The 23,770-nt window shown below is 36.6% G+C and overlaps 1 protein-coding gene across 2 annotated transcripts in view; it reads left to right on the top strand.

The window, feature by feature from the left end:
- Positions 1-23,770, top strand: part of LOC150099370 (uncharacterized) — a 462,639-nt gene that overhangs the window by 19,511 nt on the left and 419,358 nt on the right. For both annotated transcript variants that reach the window (XM_090403434.1, XM_090403433.1), the window contains exons 3-5: positions 5,171-5,285; positions 12,950-13,123; positions 23,039-23,145. In XM_090403434.1, the coding sequence (XP_090259560.1) occupies positions 5,171-5,285; positions 12,950-13,123; positions 23,039-23,145 (396 nt within the window). The remainder of the gene's footprint in view (positions 1-5,170; positions 5,286-12,949; positions 13,124-23,038; positions 23,146-23,770) is intronic.

Here is a 23,770-nt window from a genome sequence, read left to right as displayed (position 1 = left end):
GTGGACATCCTTTCAGGTGTTATATAATGCTATGCATTGTATGGGAAGGGCTACTTACCCTGTTAAAGTGTGGGGTATCTCTCCAAAAACTTTGAGTGATCTACAAAATCACTATAAATCTCACTGTGTGGTCTGAATCATTCCAGGATGAAAAACTCAGTGGTGACTCTACACATTGACAGACAAAAACCTGTCACCAAGAAGAATCACCCTGTTCTCCAGGAAGCATGTAATTCCAAAGACAAACATTATTAGATTGAAGTAAAGTGTGGGATTATGTCTCCAAAAACTCTTGAGTGATTTATAAGATCACTCTAAATCCCATTGAATTACCCCCAAATAATATCACTACTAAACTTATCAAACTCTCATCAGTGACAGGAAAAACCTGCTACCAACCAGAATAACCCAACTCTCTCGAATCAAGTGTGAAGACAAACATTATTAAATGTAATGAGTGGGAACCAAACCAGAAGAGCTACCAATGTTGAAGTAATGCAGAAATCATGTATTTTTTATATACAAATAGTGAAAAGGTGTAACACCTTATTATTAAAACACTCTGAATTGGAGCTAGTTGTTGAAAGTTTTTTCACATGGTTGTAAGTTAAAATAAAGATGCCAAGAAATTATATTCTGGATTAATTTTTTATCCAAGTGTAGCAAACAAAGTTGAAGTGTCACGACTAGGTTTCTTGTATATAGAGACTGACTTCACATTAATTGGCTTAGTACAACCAAGTGAAAAAACGTTCAAAAACATTTCAGTTTTTTTAATATGCAGGCAGTTTTATAAGACTGATTATAAATGTTTATATCTCTAAAGTTTTTTAGGAATAGTAAGCAGTCAGACACCATTTGAATAGGCAGAAGTCAAGGTTATAATTCAAGGTGCTTTGTGTTACAAGAATTTCATATGTATAGTAACATACCAGATATCCAATATATTCAAACTTTTTCCAAATCATCACATTCACCAGTAAATGTACATATATTAGACAGGAGTGCAGTATTTCAACTAATTAAGTGTTCTTGGTTAGCCTTTTATAATTTTGTTGAATCCTGCCTTTGCACTCACCAAAGATTATTGTAGTATCATAGCAGATGCAATACTGCTTTTTTTTTTTTTTTTTTTTTAGGAGTAGCCATTTTGCTAACTGATTAATACAGTTCTAGAAAGCGAATTGTAGCTTTAGTGAAAATTAATAATTACCTCTGCTGTTTAATGTAGTTCTAGAACGAGAAATGATTCTTTAGTGAAAATTTGATAATTTCCTCTGTTGTGTGATGATTCAACAATAAAGAGATATAAGTATTATTATTATTATTACCATGGGCTACTCCAGGAGTCCTTAGACTCATCGAGGGAGGCCCTAAACATCATGTTCACACAGCTGTTCAACATTCTCACAGTATCTATCATACCTTGCCTTGAACTCGCTCACTGTCATAGCACCCACAACAGACTCTGGCAGCTTATTCCACTCATTTACCACTCTAAAAGTAAAGAACCCAGCTCTAACACCCCTGCTAACCACGCTCTTGCCCAGCTTCCATGGGTGTCCCCTACTTCTCCCACCACCAGTCCTGATCTCAAAAATATCATCTGAATTAATCCTATAGAATCCTTTTAGCAATTTGAATGTCTCAATCATATCTCCCCTTTTTTGCCTATCAACTAGTTTCTGCAACCCACAAATCTTCAACCTGTTCTCATATGGTTCATTCCATAGACCTGCTATCATCTTAGTCACTCGCCTCTGGATCCTCTCAACCTCCTCCCCATCAAGAAGGAACCGAGGTGACCAAATCTGGGCACAGTAGTCGAGATGAGGTCTTATCAGGGCTCGGTACAGAGGTACAATAACTTGTTTTTCTCTGCTCGTCAAGGTATTTTTCAACAACCAAGTGAGTTAGTTGATGAGCTGATTTAGCTACTTTCGCAATGTGCCCCCTAAACTTCATCTCCCTATCCACCAACACTCCCAAGTCCCTGGCCTCATCAATCTCTTGGAGTACAGTTCCACCAATGTGGTATACTGCTGCTAATCTTTTCACTCCGAAATGCATAACCTTACATTTTGTCACATTAAATTGACATCCATTCTCCTTAGTCCAGAACTCCAATCTATCTAAGTCATTTTGCAAGACTTTGACATCTTCTGCATTCATTATCGCCCTACCCAACTTTGCATCATCAGCGAACAAATGAACTGTCCCACTTAGACCATTCCCTATATCGTTAATGAACAGATTAAACAGCAGTGGTCCAAGAACAGAACCCTGTGGCACACCACTAGTCACAGGCCGTTTTGGACTCTACTCCTGAATAAACTACTCTTTGATATCTCTCCATCAACCACCCAGCTATCCATTCCCATATGTTGTAGTTTACGGATTAGAATTCCATGTGGTATCCTGTCAAACGCCTTTGCCAGGTCCAGCAGTATCACTGTAAACCCATTTCCCTTATTCAGTTCAGCCGTCACCTTGTTATAAAACTTGAGCAAGTTACTGAGGCATGATCTACCCTTCACAAAGCCATGCTGTCCTCTGTACAGTATCTCATTTTCATCAATCCATTCCTGTATTTTTCCCTTGACTACTTTCTCCAAGACCTTGACAACGACTCCTGATATGCTGGTCGGTCGGTAATTTGCAACCATAGTCTTGGATCCTCCTTTATGCAGTGGAACTATTTTCCCCTCTTTCCACGCCTTCGGGACTAAGCCAGACCTGAGACTCAGATTAAACAACATGGTCAAGGGCACTGATAATTCATTAGCTGCTTAATGCAAGACCCGTGCCGGTATACCATCCAATCCCACAGATGTATTCACATTAAGGTTCTGTAATAGACTATTCACCTCCACTTCATTCATCACAATTCCCATATAAACTAATGGTTCCTTCATTTTTTCAACGTCACCACCTGGATGATATACTTTTGCAAAGTGCGCGCTCAGTAACTCCACTATATCGACTGGTTCAGTGAACTCTTTACCATTGTCATTCCTTAAAATCATTTTGCCATGTACAGTTTTTTTCTTGCTTGCAGCATATTGAAAGAACTGTTTGGGATTCTCTTTTACTTGCATAGCTAGTTTCCTTTCATAATCGGCTTTTGCTGTTTTTACCACACTCGTTACCCTTCTAGCCTGTACTTTATACCGTTCGTGTGCCTGCAGGTCACCCCTTTCTTTAAATTCCCTCCATAGTTGTTTCTTTTTTTGCAGCTCAAGCTTAATGGTGTTATTCATCCATTTAACCCCTCCTTGTTTCACTATTCGGACCTTAGGTATACAATCAGCCATAACCTCCTGTAAATGCTCTTTGATCACTTCCCATGCTCTATCGACGTCCAGCCCTTGCAGTTGTACATGCCATGGCACTGATCCAAGCAATCTCCTAAGCTTGTCATACTTGCCAGCACGGTAATTCCACATATACCCTGTCTTAATCACAAATTTCACACCTTTAGCCACCTCCCAGGTCAAGACCTTATGATCACTCTCACCAATAGGTGGCAACATGGTCATATTCATTACAGTCAAATTCTCAGATACTATTACCAGGTCAAGCACTCTCACACCCCTAGTATTTTCAATTACATGCTGTTTCAGATAGTTATCCCTTAATAATTGAATAAAATCCATTTCCTTCCTCACATGTGTCCTCTCCTCCTTCCAATCAATGTTACCATAGTTGAAATCCCCCATAATAATTACCCTCCTTCCACTCATTTCATCAATTTGTTTATGCATACCATCTCCACCATCTATTCCATCACCTGGTCTATAGCAGCACCCAACTGTATATTTTATTCTACCAGTATCAATCTCACACCAAATAGCCTCAAATGAGCTCCTTTCACTATCCTGCAATACTTCAATTCTCCTTGGCTGCAGTTCATCAGCTATCATCAATAACACCCCTCCCCCAATTTTATTCTCTCTGTCCCTCCTAAACATACTATAACCTACACATTCTATCCCACTAACTATATCATCTTCCGTCAGCCATGTTTCACTAATGCCAATAACCTGTGGCCAGGAAGAGCCAATCAAGGCCAAAAATTCTTCCTTCTTGTTCCTAATACTCCTGGCATTAGTATACATGAATTGCAGTGTTCCCTTTGTCCCACCCCTATCTTGATGCATTATTCTAAATTTCCCATTCCCATTTTTTGTCCTTATTGCTGGCTCAGGTACATTATATACATTTTTACACTCAACTGTCTCACTGATGTCTGGATATCCACTTCCCCCCCTCCTTGGTAGTTCTAGTTTCCCTGGTTCTGCACATCCATTTTCACTTCATTCAGCAACACTTTTTCCAGTCTCCGCACACCAAGTCCATTCAAATGCAGTCCATCCATCTTGTATAAGTCCTTTTGCCCATCAAACTCATTCCACACGTCCACAAATTCCACACCACACCGTCCGCATAACCTGCGCATAATATAATTTGCGATTATGGCCCTCCTTCTAAACTCCTCTCTGTCATACCGCGGTAACAGACTCACCATTCTAACTCTGTCACTCTTTTCTTTCGCTACCTTTAACAATACTTTCAAGTCCTCTCTCATAAAAAATTTATCACCTTTCAATTCATTCGTACCAGCCACAATTGTTATTTCTTTCACCCTCTGTTTTTGCACTCTAATGCTCTCACTTACATCCTTAAATTTTGCACCCGGCAAGTACGATTTAGTTACACTCCCATCTATTACTCCTCTTAATAACGAGTCACCATACAATACTCTCTCCTTCATTTCGGAAACTCGCCCACGCTGTTTATTTCCGTTAGCCGAATCACTCTGGAAAGAGTTTTGCAGGTGCTCTAATTGCCGCTGCGCATCTTGTATCACTGCGCGCAGCCTAGCGATCTCACTTCCTACAAATAATTCCTCAACACAGTATTTGGAACTAGTCATTTTGATGATACACTTAATATATATTTTAACAGTTAATATATATATATTAACAGCACAGTATTTGGAACTAGTCATTTTGATGATACACTTAATATATATTTTAATTTGTTGAATTGCTGATTATTACAATAATGATTAATCTCATATTGTTATATATCTTTTATTGGATTTTTTTAAAATCTTAAAATTCTGAAATTAATAATGATATTAATCTTAAGTGAAAATTTCCCCTAGAGCTCCTATTCATTTAGCTACTGCTCAAGGCCATAAAGATGTAGTGTGGTTACTTTTAGGACATAAAGCTAAAATTAATATTAAGGATGGAGAAGGCAAGACGCCTTTAATGAAAGTATGTATAAAGTCATTGGATTTAATATTTCTTTATACATTATGATTATTACTCTTTTATTATTTTATACATTAAGATTATATCAAATTTTTTAAAGCATATATGGTTTTTTAACAAACTCTGCACATAAATTGTAAAAACTGCAGTATGTCACTCACTTCTTTGCATCAGCAGGAGGTTGAGAGAAGGCAAGAATCTGTTGATGCATTTTTTGATCAGCTGTATGTTGTAATCTTTGCAAAAGATATACAAGGAAAGAGAGAGGCTTTTTTTTTTTTTTTAAGTAGAGGGAACAAAAGAATAGAAAGAGAAGTTGGTTCATTATGGTTGAAGCTGAATAGTAAATGGATATTGACCAGTAGTAGTAGTAACTCATTTTCTTTCATTCTTAGAAGAAAGTGAAGGAATGAAAGTGGCCAGTGAGCAGAATATTATCCATCAAAATACTCATAGACAAAGCATAAGGCAGAAATAGAATGTCTGTATGAGAGGAATTGGAGCAAATCTCTGACAAAGGATCATCAATTATTCAGATTATTCTCTTCTGGATAGCATCAAGCCAAGCATTCTTATGGAGGTTTTGCAGCACCATATAAATGTGTAAGCAGCAATCCAAGGTTGAACATCTTTTGGATTTATATAGTGTTAGCAGTTATACAGATAAGTAATGTCTTGAGTGGAAAAGTACACCTAATATATATGGAGGTTGAAGATGCTATGTCTATGATGTGTTTGTGCCAAGAATGGCTAAAATAAGTTGGGCCAAGAAGAAAATTCTGATCTTGTTTGCAGAAGATCTTAGTGTGATCAGATATAAAGGAAAGTGAAGCGAGATATATCAGAAATAAGATAGGTGTTTTGGTAGCTTTAAAGGGTATCCTTGCCCCATTGAAGAATGGTAAGGAGATCAGAGTTTAAAGCATTGGTTATGAAAGATCTTGAAGCTTCAGATGATTGCACACTACAAGGATTTGTCAAATGTACAAGAAGAAGAATGAAGTGTACTGTCATGAACAAAAGCTATGTAAAGGATTTGAGGTTAGTGAGAGGTCATAATATATACAGGAGAAAGAGAATGGATGAAAGAATCCTAGGATATTCTATCACTAGAAGGAAAAGTAGAGGAGAGGAGGTTATCTACCATGACATACAGCAAATGATCAAAAAGGAAACTGTCCATACAACTATAAGATAAAACACAAAAGCTATGGAATGATTGTATGTTGAGCAGACCTCTCTGCCAAGATCCACTCAGATTACTAAGGAAATGTCAAGGGCTACCACACCAACCTTTCCGTGATTTGGATTCAAAAGTTGGGTTGAATGAGATGGCTGAAAGATCAGTTGTGGTTTGAGAGTACCAGAATCCTTATTGTTTGTCATTGATTACTTTGTAGTTCTCATGGTTGGCTATTGTTAGATCTTGAATGATGGTTCTATCAAGAATAGAACTGCTCCATTCAAGATTTAACAAGAACAACCATATCAAGTAAAAGCACACTTGTATTCTTGGCAAAACAGACATAATATGTAAAAATGCAGATGTTAACTTTGCTTAAGAAGGGAATTAAAATATAAAGGAAGAAATTGAATCCTAAATTAAAATGAAATTGAAGAAGGAAATAAGTATTAGATTGTACTATGTTTAAAGTATTGTCTAAAATAGATGGGAATCTTAAACTTTCAAAAGCACCAATATTAAACTATGCCATGTATAAAATCGCGTATTGTCGTGCGAACGAAAGTACAAAGGTTGCTGTGTGACCACCAAAGATGACATAATGAACGATGAGTAGGCATTCATGGAAGGCGCTCGAATTTCACATTCCCTGAAGAGAGCGATCCTCGTTCAGCGAGGAGGTGACAGTCATTTGGAAAGCGTCATAGACAAGCTTGGAGTACGGAAGAGGGCGCTATAGAAGAGTTTAAAAACGAACTCACGGGGCTGGAGACTCTCTCTTAGTTCCCTCTATGTTTTGGTTTTGGTTCCTGTGGTGTTCCCCAGTCGCATGTGCCCCCCCCCCCCCCACGTGGGTTGCAGGCTCGTAATTCCAAAGCGGGTAAGCACATGGCTGATATCTGATAAGATGGCAGGGCAGCAGCGAGTTTATTGTTTGTAATTCCGAAGCGGGTCAGCACGGCTGATATCTGATAAGACGGCAGGGCGGCAGCGAGCTTATTGCTTGTAGTTCTGAGGCGGATCAGCATGGCTGATATCTGATAAGATGGCATGGTGGCAACGTGTTTCTAGTTGCTGATTGGCGCGAATCGAAGAAGTTGAGCACGAGATGACGACATTGTGTCGAGTTTCGGCCATCGGTCTGGTTCTAACCGATGAGAAGGCAGCAAAGGATTCCCTTTGAAGATAAATTGTGTAGAAAGCAGCATTGCAAAAAGTTCGTAAGCCCAAAGGAAACAAAGAAAAAAAAAATCGGGACGAGCATGTGACTCCACGTGGCAGCAGATCACCGTAAGAGGAGACAATCCATAACAAAGAACAGACGGAAGGATCAAGAAATCGTTTAACAAGGTGGTAACGTACAAAATCTTCATTTTTGTATTATCTATTAGTGGTGAGTGTAAAAAAATGGACAGAGATTAGAAAAGAAGATAGTGAGAATTTAGAGACAGTTTCATGTGTTAAGTTGATTGAATTGGACTGGTAGCCTACATTCTTAGATTGTCTAAACCCTAGTTAATGTGTATGGGTAGAAAGAAGGTATAATTCCACATACCTTCTTTCTCTTTGATACTCCAGCATGTCTATTCATCTTCCAAGTCAAAATCACATGGTCACTCTCTCCAACTGTGAGCAGAGATGTCATCTCAGTTATAATCATCTCTTCTGATGCTATTACCAAATCTAAAACTCTTGAACATTGTGTCCCTTCTACTGCATATTGCCTAAGATATTTGTCCCTCAAATTCTATTCCCTTATTACTACATGCAGTTTCTTCTTCCCAATTTATACTGCTGTAGTTAAAATCTCTCATAACAATTATTCTTCTTGCACTTGCCAAGCTCAACTGCCTAAACATCTCCTGCTCTTCTCCCTGGCTTGTAGCAGCACCCCACTAAATATCCTGTCCTGTTCACCTCTATCTTACACCATATGCTTTCAAAACCATTAGTGCCCTCCAAATCCTCCACTCTGAGAGGACATAAGTCATCACTTATCATAAGCAGTACTCCACCACTGCGTTTTCCCTTCCTATCCTGTTGAAAAATGCTGTACCCTGCTACTTCTATTCTTGTCAATATATCATCCGTCAACCACATCTCAGAGATCCCAATGATCTTTGGACAGACTGAAGCTATCAGCGACACCAATTCATCTCCTTTATTCCGGATACTCCTGGCATTAGTATAAAGAATCAAGGCATTTTCACTGTTTCTTTACCAATCATTATCCGCTCCCAACTCCACTGGATTCAGCATTACCTGAACTATTCCCCCCGCCCCCTTCTTCCAATCACCAATTTCCACAAGTGTCCACCCCTGTTACCACCCACCCTGATTGGTTTCCCTGCATTGACACACTGACTTGTTCAGAAAACAGCATTCTCTCCAGATGCCTATGTCCTTCCTAATTCATATGTAACCCATCTCTCACATACAGTTCCTTTCTATCCTCAAATGCCTTCCAAGCATTCACGTATTCCAAGCCTCCCTTTTGACACATTCTGGCTATTATACTATTCAATATTGATGCTCTTCTCCACAGCTCTGTATTATCATACCTGGGCAACACACACACAGCAACTTCCCTCTCTATCTTCTTCCATACAACATCAAGCATTAGCCTCAGATCTCTTGCCACCCGATTCACACTGCCTCTCAAGTCATTTGTGTCCACCATCACAATCATCTCATCCACCCTTTCACCTCACTTAATTGCCATAGCCACACTTTCTATTGTTCTCCCCAGGTAAAAACTCCTCAGGCATTCTATCTTGCACACCATGGATCATCAAGTCTCCATACATCACTCCTCTTACCACTCTGATTTTACCTCACTCACCTGTGTCCCTCACTCTCTCCCCTCTAACACTTTCTTACTTTATTCCCTAACTTATCTGTTGTCCTTGTTGTTTATTATTTTAACGGTATAATAGAACACAGAAACTAAGTAAATAATTAATTTATTAACTTGTGCTGATATTTCGCTGGTATTATAACCAGCATCTTCAGAGCACAAAAACACTGTTTGTCACAATGCGCGAGACTAAAACAACATGGTGTACTTAAACAAAATTGTAGCAGCAACACAAAGACTAGAGTCCTGATTTTGGCACCCTCTATCTGAAAAAAAAAAAAAAAGCTATCATATATTACTAGAGTCCTAGAAAAGTGCTAGTTTTTTCTTAATATCACTGTCTCCCAGATCTTCGGCAAGTTAATACAGCCATATTTGTTGAGATTTGGAGTGTGTTTTAGGGCTTCTGTCGCCTCTAAGAACAATCTCTCTGATTTATACGGGTTTCTGTGTAGTACTTTTGTGTTTTTCCAGTTGATCCTGTGTGCAGGGGTATCCAGAGCATGGTCTGCTAGGCCCGACTTCCCATAATGATAATTCCGGACGTATCGTTTATGTTCGCTGATGCGGATATTCACAGTTCTTCCTGTTTGACCGTAGTAGGCTTGATTGCATGAGCAGGGTACTTGGTAGACTCCTGAATGTGATAAAGGAGGAATGCTGTCCTTGGGTGAGCAGATGAGGGTGGCTAATTTGCTACATGGTCTGAATGTAGTGCGTAGTTTATGTTTATTGAGAATTCTTGAGATCTTTTCGGATGTGCCTTTAATGTAAGGGATGGTGACTGTTTTGTTGTAGTTCTCTGTGGTGGATGGTGGGAGGGGTTTCTTAGGAGTGTTTAGTATTTTGTTTATTTTATGTGGATTGTAGCTGTTGGCCAAGAAGGTGTGGCGTAAGTGAGTCAGTTCAGCAGTAAGAGCCTTGTCATTGGAACAGATTGCTCTCGCTCTATGGGTTAGCGTTTTTAATATTCCATATTGTTGAGAAGGATGATGGTGTGATTGTTTGTGTAAGTATCTGCCTGTATGTGTGGGTTTTCTAAAAACTGAAAATGATAAGGATCCATCTGGTAGACGTGTGATAAGTGTATCCAGGAAGGGCAGACAGTTGTTGGCTTCCAGTTCCATAGTAAAGTGGATTTTTGGATGTTGGTTATTTAAATGTGCTAAGAATGTTTTCAATGTCTCAGGGCCATGTGGCCAAATAGCAAACACATCATCAACATAGCGTAGCCAAAGTGTTGGTTTGAGAGTGGCTGTATTGATTGCTTGTTTTTCCAGGTGTTCTATGTAAAAGTTGGCTGGGGGGGGAAAGGGGGGGGAACCCATGGCTGTCCCATCAATTTGTTTGTATATTTTCCCTTTCCATGTGAAATATCCTGCATGTATTGTGAATTTGAATAGTTCAAATATATCAGGGGGGAAGTGTGACTTCAGTAGATTGAGGGTTTCTATTAGTGGTACATTTGTGAATAGTGAAGTGATGTCAAAGCTTACTATTAAGTCTGAGCTTTTTAGGGTAAGGTGTTGTAAGATGCTTTTTAGGTGTGCTGAATTTTTGACAAAGGAGGGAGAATTGTTAGTGAGAGTGGCTAGTAGCTTCGCTAAATGTCTAGCCAGTTTGTATGTGGGACTATTTATACTGTCCACAATTGGGCGTAGGAGTGTGCCTGGTTTGTGAATTTTTGGTGATCCATAGATCCTCGGTGTTTTAACATGGAAGGGTTTGAGTTTGTTAACTGTGTCTTTGGGCCAGGAAGTGACTTTTTTTAATAATTTTCGTGCCTTATTCTTTTGTGTGTTGGTGAGATTGCGATCTATAATTTTGTATGTTGACTGATCTTGTAATAGTGTGTGCATTTTGTTTTCAAAGATCTCAAGAATTCTCAATAAACATAAACTACGCACTACATTCAGACCATGTAGCAAATTAGCCACCCTCATCCGCTCACCCAAGGACAGCATTCCTCCTTTATCACATCCAGGAGTCTACCAAGTACCCTGCTCATGCAATCAAGCCTACTACGGTCAAACAGGAAGAACTGTGAATATCCGCATCAGCGAACATAAACAATACGTCCGGAATTATCATTATGGGAAGTCGGGCCTAGCAGACCATGCTCTGGATACCCCTGCACACAGGATCAACTGGAAAAACACAAAAGTACTACACAGAAACCCTTTAAATCAGAGAGATTGTTCTTAGAGGCGACAGAAGCCCTAAAATACACTCGAAATCTCAACAAATATGGCTGTATTAACTTGCCAAAGATCTGGGAGACAGTCATATTAAGAAAAAACTAGCACTTTTCTAGGACTCTAGTAATATATGATAGTTTTTTTTTTTTTTTTTTCAGATAGAGGGCGCCAAAATCAGGACTTTAGTCTTTGTGTTGCTGCTACAATTTTGTTTAAGTACACCATGTTGTTTTAGTCTCGCGCATTGTGACAAACAGTGTTTTTGTGCTCTGAAGATGCTGGTTATAATACCAGCGAAATATCAGCACAAGTTAATAAATTAATTATTTACTTAGTTTCTGTGTTCTATTATACCGTTAAAATAATAAACAACATGTTCGACGAACACATAAGTCTGTCCACACGTATCTGTTGTCCTGTCATCTCTCCATCCCTGGTTCCAGCACTCTCGCATTTTTCTCATTCCTCTCTTTTACTGGTCCTTCTATTCTCTCCTCTTCTATCATTCCCATAACTCTCTCTCACTCCTACTCTGATTTACTTTGTATTCATTGTTTCCACTCGCTTAATCTCTTTTTTTCACGCTTCTCAACTCATTCCTGAGACATCAATTTCCTCTTTTAGTGCATCTCTCTCTCTCTCTCTCTGCAAGCCACCTACTCTTGCATGCCATTCATCCTTCCAATTAACACCATCTTTGAAACTTCATAATGATTCAAACTTATCATACTTCCTACTTTTATTTTTTCATCCAGATTCTGTTCGTTATCCTCACCCCCGATCAAGCTACTCATCTCTCTCTCTCTCAGTCGGTATTCTCCCATTTCTGACATGATTGCTGCTGAGGTCCGTTATACTAATTTTTGTAATAATAATAAAAAAAAAATGGAGCATGATAAAGAAGTTAAAATCAGATTATAAAAGAAATCTCAATGCATGCTTTCATTGTGTACTAAGTGAAAGGAAGAATGATTATGAAATAATTGAATTACTGAGTGATTGCTTTGGAAGGGTGTATCATTTGGGTGGAAATAATGCAGTTTCTGATGTGATAGATACTATATATGCGAATACAGGTAGGTGAACTGGGAGTATTTTGGATATTACGAAATCTCAAATGGATACATCCATAAGATTAAATGAGATATTGGCCACTGTGTTACAAGAAAGTGAAAGGAAAATAACAATGTTCCAAACTGTCATAACTGTCAGAGTCCCAAAGGAGTGAAAAGATGGCAGGATTGTTCATTATATAAAGGATGCTCCAAGTCAGAGGTAACTAGTGTTTGATGGGGTCATATGATGAAATTCTTTGCAGAATGTTTGCAGGTTTATGTGTGTGTGTATATGTTTGATTATTGTAGTTTTTATTATTATTATTATTTTTTTTACTATGTGGTTATTTTTTATTTTTTTTTGTTTGTTTCAGGCAATAGAAGGGCATCATAGCAGTCTTGTACAGTTTCTCATTGAACGTGGAGCTGATGTTAATGAAACAGATGTTAATGGAAATACTTCTCTTCATCTGGCATTAATGAATGAACAATGTGATATAGCATTTAATCTGCTTCAACTATCTGTTAATGTTAATATTAAAAATAAGGTGGGCATTTTTCTCTTAATCTTTTTCATTAAGAAATAATAAGTAAAAGTATATTAAATTACTAATAAATATGAGGTCATTGATGCATTGTTATTTTGATAACGCATTGTTGGATGTATAAATTTTCATAAAATTTCATATAATTAAAACGACTGGACTACTTGTATATAGAAGCTAATGACTTCACATCAGTTGCCTTAGTATCCCATAATGCAATGCACATATCCTTATGGACATGCTATGCATTGTGGGATGGGTCACTATCCAGACTGGTTTCAACCTTTATTTGAGATCTCATCAATAGCCAGTCATATCCTTATGGACATGTATAATGGGAAGGGCCACTACCCAGACCGGTTTCAACCTTTATTGAGGTCTCATCAATAACTGGGTCTGGGTAGTGACCCTTCCCATAATGCTATGCATTATGGGAAGAGTCAATGGACCAAGCCCCATCGAACTGAACCACTCAAGATGCACATATCCTTACAGATATGTGCATCGCATTATGGGATACTAAGGCAATTGATGTGAAGTCATTATCCTCTATATACAAGTAGCCCAGTCGTGAAGTTACTTCATTTGCAAACTTTGTTTACTTACACTTGGATAAAGGATAAAACCAAGAATATAATTTCTTAGCATCTTTAATTTATATTGTAACCAAGTGAAAAAACTTTCCAACATTGTAAATGATTGGAAAAGGATTCTGTGGAGCAATGAATCATGCTTCCAAATGTTTCACTCTGATGGTCGTCTTTGGATCTGGAGATTGCCTGGTGAATGGATCTGTCAGGACTACATCATTCTAACTGTCAAGTTTCATGGAGGGGAGAGGTTCAGTTCGATGGGGCTTGGTCCATTGGTGGACGTGCCCAAAACCATTACATCTGGTGACTACCTGGACATCTTGGACAACTCCATGCTTCTGATTCTGTGCAAGTACTTTGGCAGTGACCTTGCATGTTTTAGCATGATAATACTCCATGCCATATGACACTGCATGTCTGAGACTGGACTGGCTGACTTGAGTCTAGTTCTATTGAACATCTTTGGGACAAATTCATTCCAGACAACAGTGGCCATCATCAGCATCAGCAATCCAGATAACTTTGTGTGAGGAATGGAAGAATATTCCTTTTGCAGTGTATCAGAAATTGGTTGAAAGCATGCCCTGAAGGGTAATTGCTGTCATTCAGGCCAAAGGTAGTTGCACTTGGTACTAGAAATGAAATTAAAACACAATATATATTTTTTTTTACGACAACTAGGTGTCCAAATACTTCTGTCAACATAGTGTATAACTGCATTTCTTCAGAAGCTTACCTTACTCTTCAAAAAAAAAAAAAAAAATATATATATATATAATAACATCTGTGATACTTTCTAGGACAATTACTTTTTCTGTACAAATTCTAGATTTTTGTTCTTTTTATTTTATTTTATTTTATTTTTAAGCAAATCCCAACTGCAAAAAGAAAGATTTGTAAACCTATAGTACATTAGTACTGTGAGTAGGCTTAGAATTAAACAATTCTGAAACTCTGCTCTAGTTATCAAATGTGGTACTTTAAGCCTCCTGTGATAAGGGTGGTTTCACACTAGGGAATGATATTCATCTACAACCTAGAAGATCTGCCCTTATGTCAGAGTATTGCTCATATGTGTGTGTGCATGTGGGACATCATGTGAAAGATTCACTATAAATCACGAATTCTATCCAAAGAGTTAGTTCAGCTAATTGATGATCTCTCTCCTATGAACTTACCATTCTATATCACATAAATTGTTTATGCCTTCTGTATGTACTCCCCGAGGCACAATTCATTTGAACTGGCAACCATAACATCCTCAATTCCTTCTAGAAACTGTGTATAAGTGCAAACACTTATACACAGCCAGCACTCCATACCTACTCAGCTGGCTCTTATTCCTCTACATTCATCTCTTCTACATTTCTTCAGAATATTTTTGCCCTTCTGATGATAACTGACAATTCTTTCCACGAAGCATAAGTTAAGTTTGCTCAAAAAGATGTCACAAAGTTCTTTGTTTGCCAATCACTCCTTTCTTTCCTTTCTGACATCCAAGATCTGAACTTCTTTCTTCTAACTCACACCTGTTACTAATGTATTATGTTCGACTCTTATTATTATAACAAGCTCACTCACTATTACAAACTGTTGAAAAGTCTCAACCAAAGTCATCCTATAGACACAATGTTCTACTAAAATAAATTGACAGTCGCAAACTATCCAATGTAGCGCAAACTCTTTCAGTGGTCCCCAGAGGGTTGCTATAGTGAGAGTCATCCGTGTTTTTAATATTATTATATGGCATCTCCATGTAGTCAGGAGACTCATTGTGGGAGATCCAGACTAACTTTGGTACACACTAAACCTATCATATCTCTCCTTAAACTCATTCATTGTCAGGGTACCCATGACTAATTTGCAATCCATTCCACTCATTCACCACTCTCCATGCAAAAAATTTAGTCTGGACACCCTTACTAAGCACACTCTGACACAACTTCCATGACTCCTAGCTCTCTGACTGTTTATCATATATTGAAAAATTTCCTCTGCATCAATTTTATAAAATCCCTTTAATATCTTATAAGTTTCTTTCAATCAATGGTTTTAAAATCTTTTTCAAGTGGAATTGATAATAATAATAAAAAAATACTTTATGATGTTCAGTAGATTTGTTCGTTACTTAATAGCATAATTTCATTAATGAAATAGTGTCGAGGGAAACTATAAATAAATAACAATAAATCCTCCAATGCCTTTTTAATTCCCAAAAGGAGTAGGTAGGATTCTTTTAGCTCTAACATTTTGGAGGTCAATAGGCAACTCTCCACCCCTTGCCATTGCTGAGACTGGTGCATTCCCATGGAATTTAAATGAGAGGAGATGTTTCTTAATTCTGACTAGTATTTCTTCATATGTACTGATGCAGTCAGTTTTCCCAAGTTTCATGAGAAAAAATCCTATTTGCATGCACCAAAACATGATCTGAGCAGTTGGCTGAAAAAAGCTGCTGATAAAGTTCCTTTGTTTTGGCAACTAGAATCAAACTATAAGGCTTCTATAAACCTAATATAATGAAAGTTACCATTGAGGCTAAATGAGCCATTGCAAGAGAAATTACAATAAGAGAATTCAGATTTCTCATGAGAATTAATGCATAATCTACAAACCTAATATAATGAAAGTTACCATTGAGGCTAAATGAGCCATTGCAAGAGAAATTACAATAAGAGAATTCAGATTTCTCATGAGAATTAATGCATAAACTGAGATCAGATCCTTCAGCTTCACTAGGTAGCTGCATTATTTTTTACATATATACCATTCATTAAATACAGAAAAAAAATTATTCTGCACCATGTTACTTTTTATATACAATCATTTGTTTTTAGAAAACAATATGGGGTACCTTCATATAAAAAAAAAAAAATCTAAGCATGGATGAACATGAAAGAACTTTGACTGGAGATAGTATACTGAGATTTCTCTGCTTCTGGTATAAAGTTTTCTGGAACAGAGATCTTGTTCCACATGGTTATTCTTTCAGAAAACTTCAACATGAGTGATACAGTGATCTTAATATGCAAATTCCATTATCAATCTGATATTATTTGCTGTTATTTTGAATAACTGTTTAATGCTATTTCAATTGAAAATGTCTGAATAGCATTAAATTATTAAAAATCTTAAAATCAGAATCTTAAAAAAATTTTCTTAGAAAATCTTTAGAAAGTGATAATGCATTTGACTCTCACTATAGCAAACTCATCAGGACTGCCAGAATAGTATGTTATAATAAATAATTTGCTATAGTGTTTATGGTAGTGAGAGTCAACAGTATTATCTCTTAAAATTGAATCATATATTGTATTCTCTGTCCCCTTTTTTTTCCCATTCCAAAAAAAATTTGCATTTGTTTTTGCTATCTCAGATATTTCCTATGAGAATAAGACTACTGATACTACTTCAGTATTCAGAAGCACTCATATTAGTATATATTAGAATGGAACCAAAAATTTATCTTAGTAAAACCAACCTGGTTTGGGTGATTTTATTGGGTTAAGCAAAACCAACTTTTATTATCATTCTGTATCAAACGCCCAATGTGGAAGTTATTACAACATTCATACGGCTTAAAATAGTGAGAATCACATTCTAATATTTAAGTCCAATGGCTTTACAGCCAGAATAACTTGGCTTCTTATTAACCTAAGTTTAGTAACACGTGCAGGTGTTTACTGCTCAGTTTGTCTGTTTTGATGGGAGGAAAAACCCAAGTTTCCAGAAATAAAATTTTTTTTCTGCCTTTGTGAGACAAGCTAATAATTCACATTTAGTTTGACAAGTCTTTCTAAATTTTTTTCATGTCCCAGATGAGATTCAGACCCACAATGCCATGTAAGTGCTGGCTTTGAGTTAAATAAAGCCATAATTTTTTTTTTTTTTTTTATTGCTTGTGATGATCTGGACTTCGACTAAAAAAAAAAAAGTACCAGCCAGCTGACAAATAACTATTAGGAAAAATAATCCTGCATTCATTCAGATTGACTGCTTCACATTATGATAAGAAAGCATATTGAAAGGATCGATATAGAGAAAAACCACAAAAAATGTACAGTAAATAAGTCTTAAGGTCAAACCACTCATGAATCATTTACAGGATGGATGATGATATTGAATCAGGAGTTTTTTCCTCTCTTATCGGAATTTCTCTTCTAGGACTCTATTTATATGACAGTAATAAAAAGAAAATTAAGATTATCATTAATTTCAAATATGTAATCTCTCAAGGGATGTATAGGGAAAAAAAATTATTAAGATAAGCCTAAAAATAGCTATGCAGAGGACTTGGAAGAATTTGTATTTCTTTGTTATTTTTTTATATTCCTTAAATATACTTTCAATTAGCAGTTAAACCTTATTAATAATAAGGTTTAATTAATTATTAATAATAATATTTAGCATCATTAATATTAATAATTTCATTAATAGTTTATCATTAATAATAATATTTAGTATCATTCTCAATGCAAAATGTTGCAGACAACAATCTCAAAAATTGTTGCTATGACAACTTTAACAATATGTAAATATACACAGTTAGTCTAAAATGAACTTGAAGGAACCAAAGAAATATGTTATTGCAAAAGGCTTACTGTAGCGATTTCTTTTACAGTGGCATGAATGTTATGGGATTCTGACTTAGACTTTTCATTAGTTTTTATAGTGGATAAGTTTACTATTGTGATAGTTGCTGTAGCAATGACTGTAACATTCAAGAACAGATAAATCAAGATCAGGTAACATAGTATTAATTTATGCATTAATCAGCAGTGTTCTCCCCCAGAAATTTTTACCAGCTGGGTGGAATGAAGCATTAGCCGGGCGTACAAAAATGTTGAATGAGTTAAGAAAGATCCTTTTTCATAACAAATTAAAATAGTAATTTTATTGGAAATTACTTCAAACAAGGATAATATTTTATATAGTAATTATAACAAACAAGACTAGGATTTTTCTTATTTTCTTATTATCATCATCTAATTCCTGCCACGTACCCTCAAGGGGTGTACAGGATATGACAGTACTACATGAAAAAATTACATCATTACTAACTTCCTATCTACAATTTTCCTCCAAATCAGTCTATTACTTGTCAAGACTCCAACATTATCAGATCTTATATTTCTATCGTCTAAGGCACTTTGTACCGTATCAATCCACCTATATCTTGGTCTTCCTCTGGGTCGTTTTCCTGCCAACCTGGCAGATAACACTTGTTTTGCTAATCTTTCCTCTCCCATTCTATTTAAGTGACCATACCATCTGAGATTAGCTCTGCTAACGCATTCCTGGATGCTGACAATGTCAAGTTCTTTCCTAATATCCTCATTTTTAATATGATATTGCCATTGATGCCATCTGTTCACGCCTCTAATCTTTCTCAGGACTCTCATATCTGCGGTCTCTAGTCTTTGGTCAAGTGTTTTACTTCTGACCAGCTCTCAGATCCATAAGTTAAAATTGGTTTGAACACAGTCTTGTATACAGCTAATTTAGTGTTCTGACTAATTTCTTTCTTATTCCATATGAATTTATTCAACTGACTTCCTACGATACCAGCTTTGCTGATTCTGTTGTCTATTTCTATATTTAGTTTACCATCTTCAGTAAAAATTGTGCCTAAGTAGCTGAAATGTTTTACTTGTTCCACAGTTTCATTAAGTAATGAAAAACCTTGTAATGCTCACAGCTTAAAATTCTATACATTAATTCTTCTCTTCTTCTTAGAAGCCCAGTTGTCAGCAGCTTTTTCGTAATTAAAATCTGTTGGATCTGGGCCCTCCAGTGAAATCAGCATCAGATTATTTAGAGTGTTTTGACTGATGCAATTCCTCATACAGGTTTTTATCCTTTTTAATGCAGAGAAACCCCTTTCACATTCAGCTGTGCTCACAGGTATGGCCAGTCCAACAGCAGCTAGTTTTGCTAAATTTGGAAAAGACTCTTTGAGCTCAGATGTTGTTGCTAAGTTCCGCAGTATTTGTCTTGGATCTAGATTTTTGTATGATTGTCCATTAATCATTTTTGATGCAACTGCCAATTCTAGTTTAGTACTTTCATAGTTTAAAACTGTAGGACTTCCATTTCTAGAATAATAATCAAAAAGAATCTCAGAAGCCTCACGTTGATCATGACTTTCTGTATTGAAAAGTCTTGAAAAGCAGGAAATGATTGGCATATCTGGAAATCTTGCTTCTAGGTGTTTGATAACTGTGCCTATGTATTTATCATGTATTGTAGTCTTAAACGTAATATCATTAGACTCTGAATAATCAATTTGAGGGTCTGATATATGTTCTGGTATATTTACTTAAACCTTCAGCTGTGATATCATTTCGTTCGGTGGCCTCTCTTTCCAATGCAGCTATAACACTCACCATGCATTCTCTTAGAGACTGTATTGCAGAATCATGAGACAGCCATCTAGTGTCACTAGCCATTTTAAGTTTAATCTGAGGACTGTTCAGTATATTTTGGATTTAGGTTAAACCAGCCATCCTGACTGAGGAATTTTGGAAGAAGAAAAACAATTGCCTTAAGATATTATTAAACATGACTAAATAAGGCACTACAGCAGCTGCTTGGGCACTAGCAAGAGCCAGTCGGTGGTTTACACAATGACAGTTAACCATGAGTCCATCTGTTTTATCTTTGAGTGAGCAGTTTTGCAACTCCCTTTTTGCTTTCCAATCATGACAGCTGCTCCATCAGATCGTAGGCCAACCAGATTACAAGTTTTTAAGCCTAGACTGTCAAGGGTTTCAATTATTTTGTTAGTCATAGTCTCAACTTTGCCATCACTGATATTGCAAGTTGATACAAAACTAACCCTGACCTCTTTTCTAAGTTGACAAACATATTTAATAAGATGAAAAGCCAAACGGCTATTTTTTCTGGTGGGGTTGATAAGTAAAGGGGATAAAAATCCCTTATTGTTTTTCAGCCAGTATGCGAAACTCTAAGATCGAAAACTATGATCTAAACGTTTCATGCTGACGAACTGTCGGCAGATCCAAGCATAAGTGACCACTTGGTAGTGCCACACCAAGGCAACTCAATGCAAAGGTGGAGCAAGCTCCCTCACTATTCTTGATATTTTCTCATAATGTAAAAACACACAGCTCCTAGGAGATGTAGTATTGCTTTTCATTATGAGGAGAGGTCACTACCCAGACTGGTTTCAACCTTTTTTGAGGTCTCATCAGTGAGTAGCTAGACTTAGATGATATCAAAGTTTAAGTGAAAAGAACTTACATATCTTTGCTATATGAATGCCAGAAAGGTGTGCCACTATATTATATTATAACATGTTATAACTAAGATGAAAAGCCAAACAGCTATTTTTTCTGGCGAGGTTGATAAGTAAAGAGGATAAAAATCCCTTATTGTTTTTCAGCCAGTATGTGAAACTCTAAGATCGAAAACTATGATCTAAACGTTTCATGCCGACAAACTGTCGGCGGATCCAAGCGTAAGTGACCACTTGGTAGTGCCACACCAAGGCAACTTGATGCAATAAGGGATAAGGGATTATCCCTTATCCCTTAAAATAATAAGGGATTTTTTGGCTTGCAATGCAAGAAATTGAGCTGGTCTCATGAATATCGAGACTCTTCAGTTCAATTTCTCATCACTATTAATTAAAAAAAATGGCTTAAATTATTTTTCCATTCTTGCTCATTATTTAGCCATATCAATTCACATATTAATTAGCCGGGCGGTCAGTAAAACCAGCCGGGTGGTTTGCCCATTCAAAAGGTCCCGGAGAAAACATAGATCAGTAACAAAGTGTAATAAAGTCTTCAGCAACATTCATACTAAAGAGTTGTTATAATATAAAGGATTGCAGAAATCCAGGTTACATAAGGCACGAGCTATCACTAAAGGACATTTTGTAGATGATTTTGAGAGTGACCCTAGTGCACTAACTATTCTGAAATAAGAAAGATAAAAAAATTGTGAATTTTGAAATATCTGCATTTTGTTATTTTACACGAAAGCTTGTTTCATTTTAAGTAATCCCCAGCTTAAGTTATTGCATCATTCTGTTTATTGTATAACTTTCCTCTTACCAATTCTGACCATCTTTCTAACTGCTCTGTAATCAATGATTCTTATTTTGTCAAAGATGAAAGTACAAATGAAACCATAGGAGGCATCATTTTAAAATTTGAGATGGTAAAAAAAAAAAAAAGGTTACAGATTTGATGCCATATTAAAAAGTTTAATATAATCCATTTGCATTTCCACATCAAAGGCAATAGGACTCAGTCACAAACTGAGCATACCATTTTAAAATTGCAGGATGCTGCAGTGAATGTTGATTCAACTGCAAATGTTTTGTAGATGTCATCTAGTTAGTATATAATAATTATTTTATTTAGTGCATGTTTGTTCTGAATTACTTTGGATACTCTTATTTTTTTAAGAAACAGCAGGCAACATAATTACAATCCTGGAAATTACATGGAGTATTACCATAGTTCAGATGCCAGGAGTATAATAAAATGAAAAAAAAAATTGCACAATGAACTCTCAAGGATTAAAATGATCTCTTTGCTAATTTCTTTTGAATTTGATATAATCATCAAAGTAAACTTTAAGGCAGTATAGCATAAAACTATATATATATATATATATATATATATATTTTTTTTTTTTTAAATGTTGGGTATATTTATATTCTATAAATTAAAGATACCAAGAAATTATATACTTGGTTTAATCCTTTATCCAAGTGTAAGCAAACAAAGTTTGTGCCTGAGGTATTTTCAGGACAGGGTAACTCGTATGTAGAGGCTAATGACTTCACATCACTTGCCTTAGTATCCCATAATGCAAAGCACATATCCTTCAGGTATGTATAATGCTATGCATTATGAGAAGGGTCACTACCCAGACTGGTTTCGACCTTTATTGAGGTCTCGTCAGTGGGAGCCAGACCCTGAGGTGATACTAAGGTTGAAGTAATGCAGAAATCATATTTTTAGTATCCTTAGTATCACCTCTGGGTCTGGCTCCCACCGACGAGACCTCAATAAAGGTCGAAACCAGTCTGGGTAGTGACCCTTCTCATAATGCATAGCATTATACATACCTGAAGGATATGTGCTTTGCATTATGGGATACTAAGGCAAGTGATGTGAAGCCTCTATATACGAGTTGCCCTGTCCTGAAAATACTTCAGGCACAAACTTTGTTTGCTTACACTTGGATAAAGGATTAAACCAAGTTATCATTTCTTGGTATCTTTAATTTATTGTATAACAAGTGGAAAAACTTCCAATATTTATATTTTTTTACATTATTTATTTAGGATGGCATGACTCCTTTGCATATTGCAGCTTCCAAGAAGCAGGTAGGAATATCTAGAAAGTTACTAGACATGGGTACTATAGTTAATTCTGTGGATTCTGATTTCAGGTAATGTGTGTGTGTATTTTTTTATTTAATTAACTCTTGAATATAATATTGCCTTCTGTACAAATGGTATATGTGTGCCTTTGTTCCCTGGTCACAGCCATTGGAAAAACTTCTATCCCTCTTTGCTTTCACGTTACTTGCACATCCAGATAAAACTACTATAATATCATCTAAAGACAACACTAATCTCTTGGCATTATTCCATTCCTTCAGCTCTCTCATAAATAACCAGTAAGTCACCTTCAGTTATACCAGCACTAGTGATTGTATGCTGTGATCATTTTCTAGAAAGTCATCAGAAGAATTTTGAATAGCTCAGATATTGCACTCAGAACTCACAGTCCCACAGCTGGCATCTACATCTTATCATGGAAGTACCATTAAAAAAAAAAGTGGGATGGTTAGATCAAACTATTAACCCATTGCACTCACCTCATTTATACAAAAATAATGAGGATGGTCATTAACTGCTTGGAAGGTCATCAACAATCAGCTTCACCACCTGAATTCCACACAATAATCATCAGGTACTGTTATAGATTTCACTATTGATTTACAGCAAATCTCCTTGCCTGTCAGCTGCTTGTACATGACCTGTAGAAAGGTTTCAAAAGACTTGTGTTGT

This window comes from Typopeltis vanoorti, chromosome 14 (assembly GCF_054136105.1).
Source record: "Typopeltis vanoorti isolate ZY-2024b chromosome 14, IOZ_Tvanoo_1.0, whole genome shotgun sequence".
Taxonomy (NCBI): domain Eukaryota; kingdom Metazoa; phylum Arthropoda; class Arachnida; order Uropygi; family Thelyphonidae; genus Typopeltis; species Typopeltis vanoorti.
Note: the sequence above shows the minus strand (reverse complement) of the source record. Positions and strands in the feature narration are given on the sequence as shown.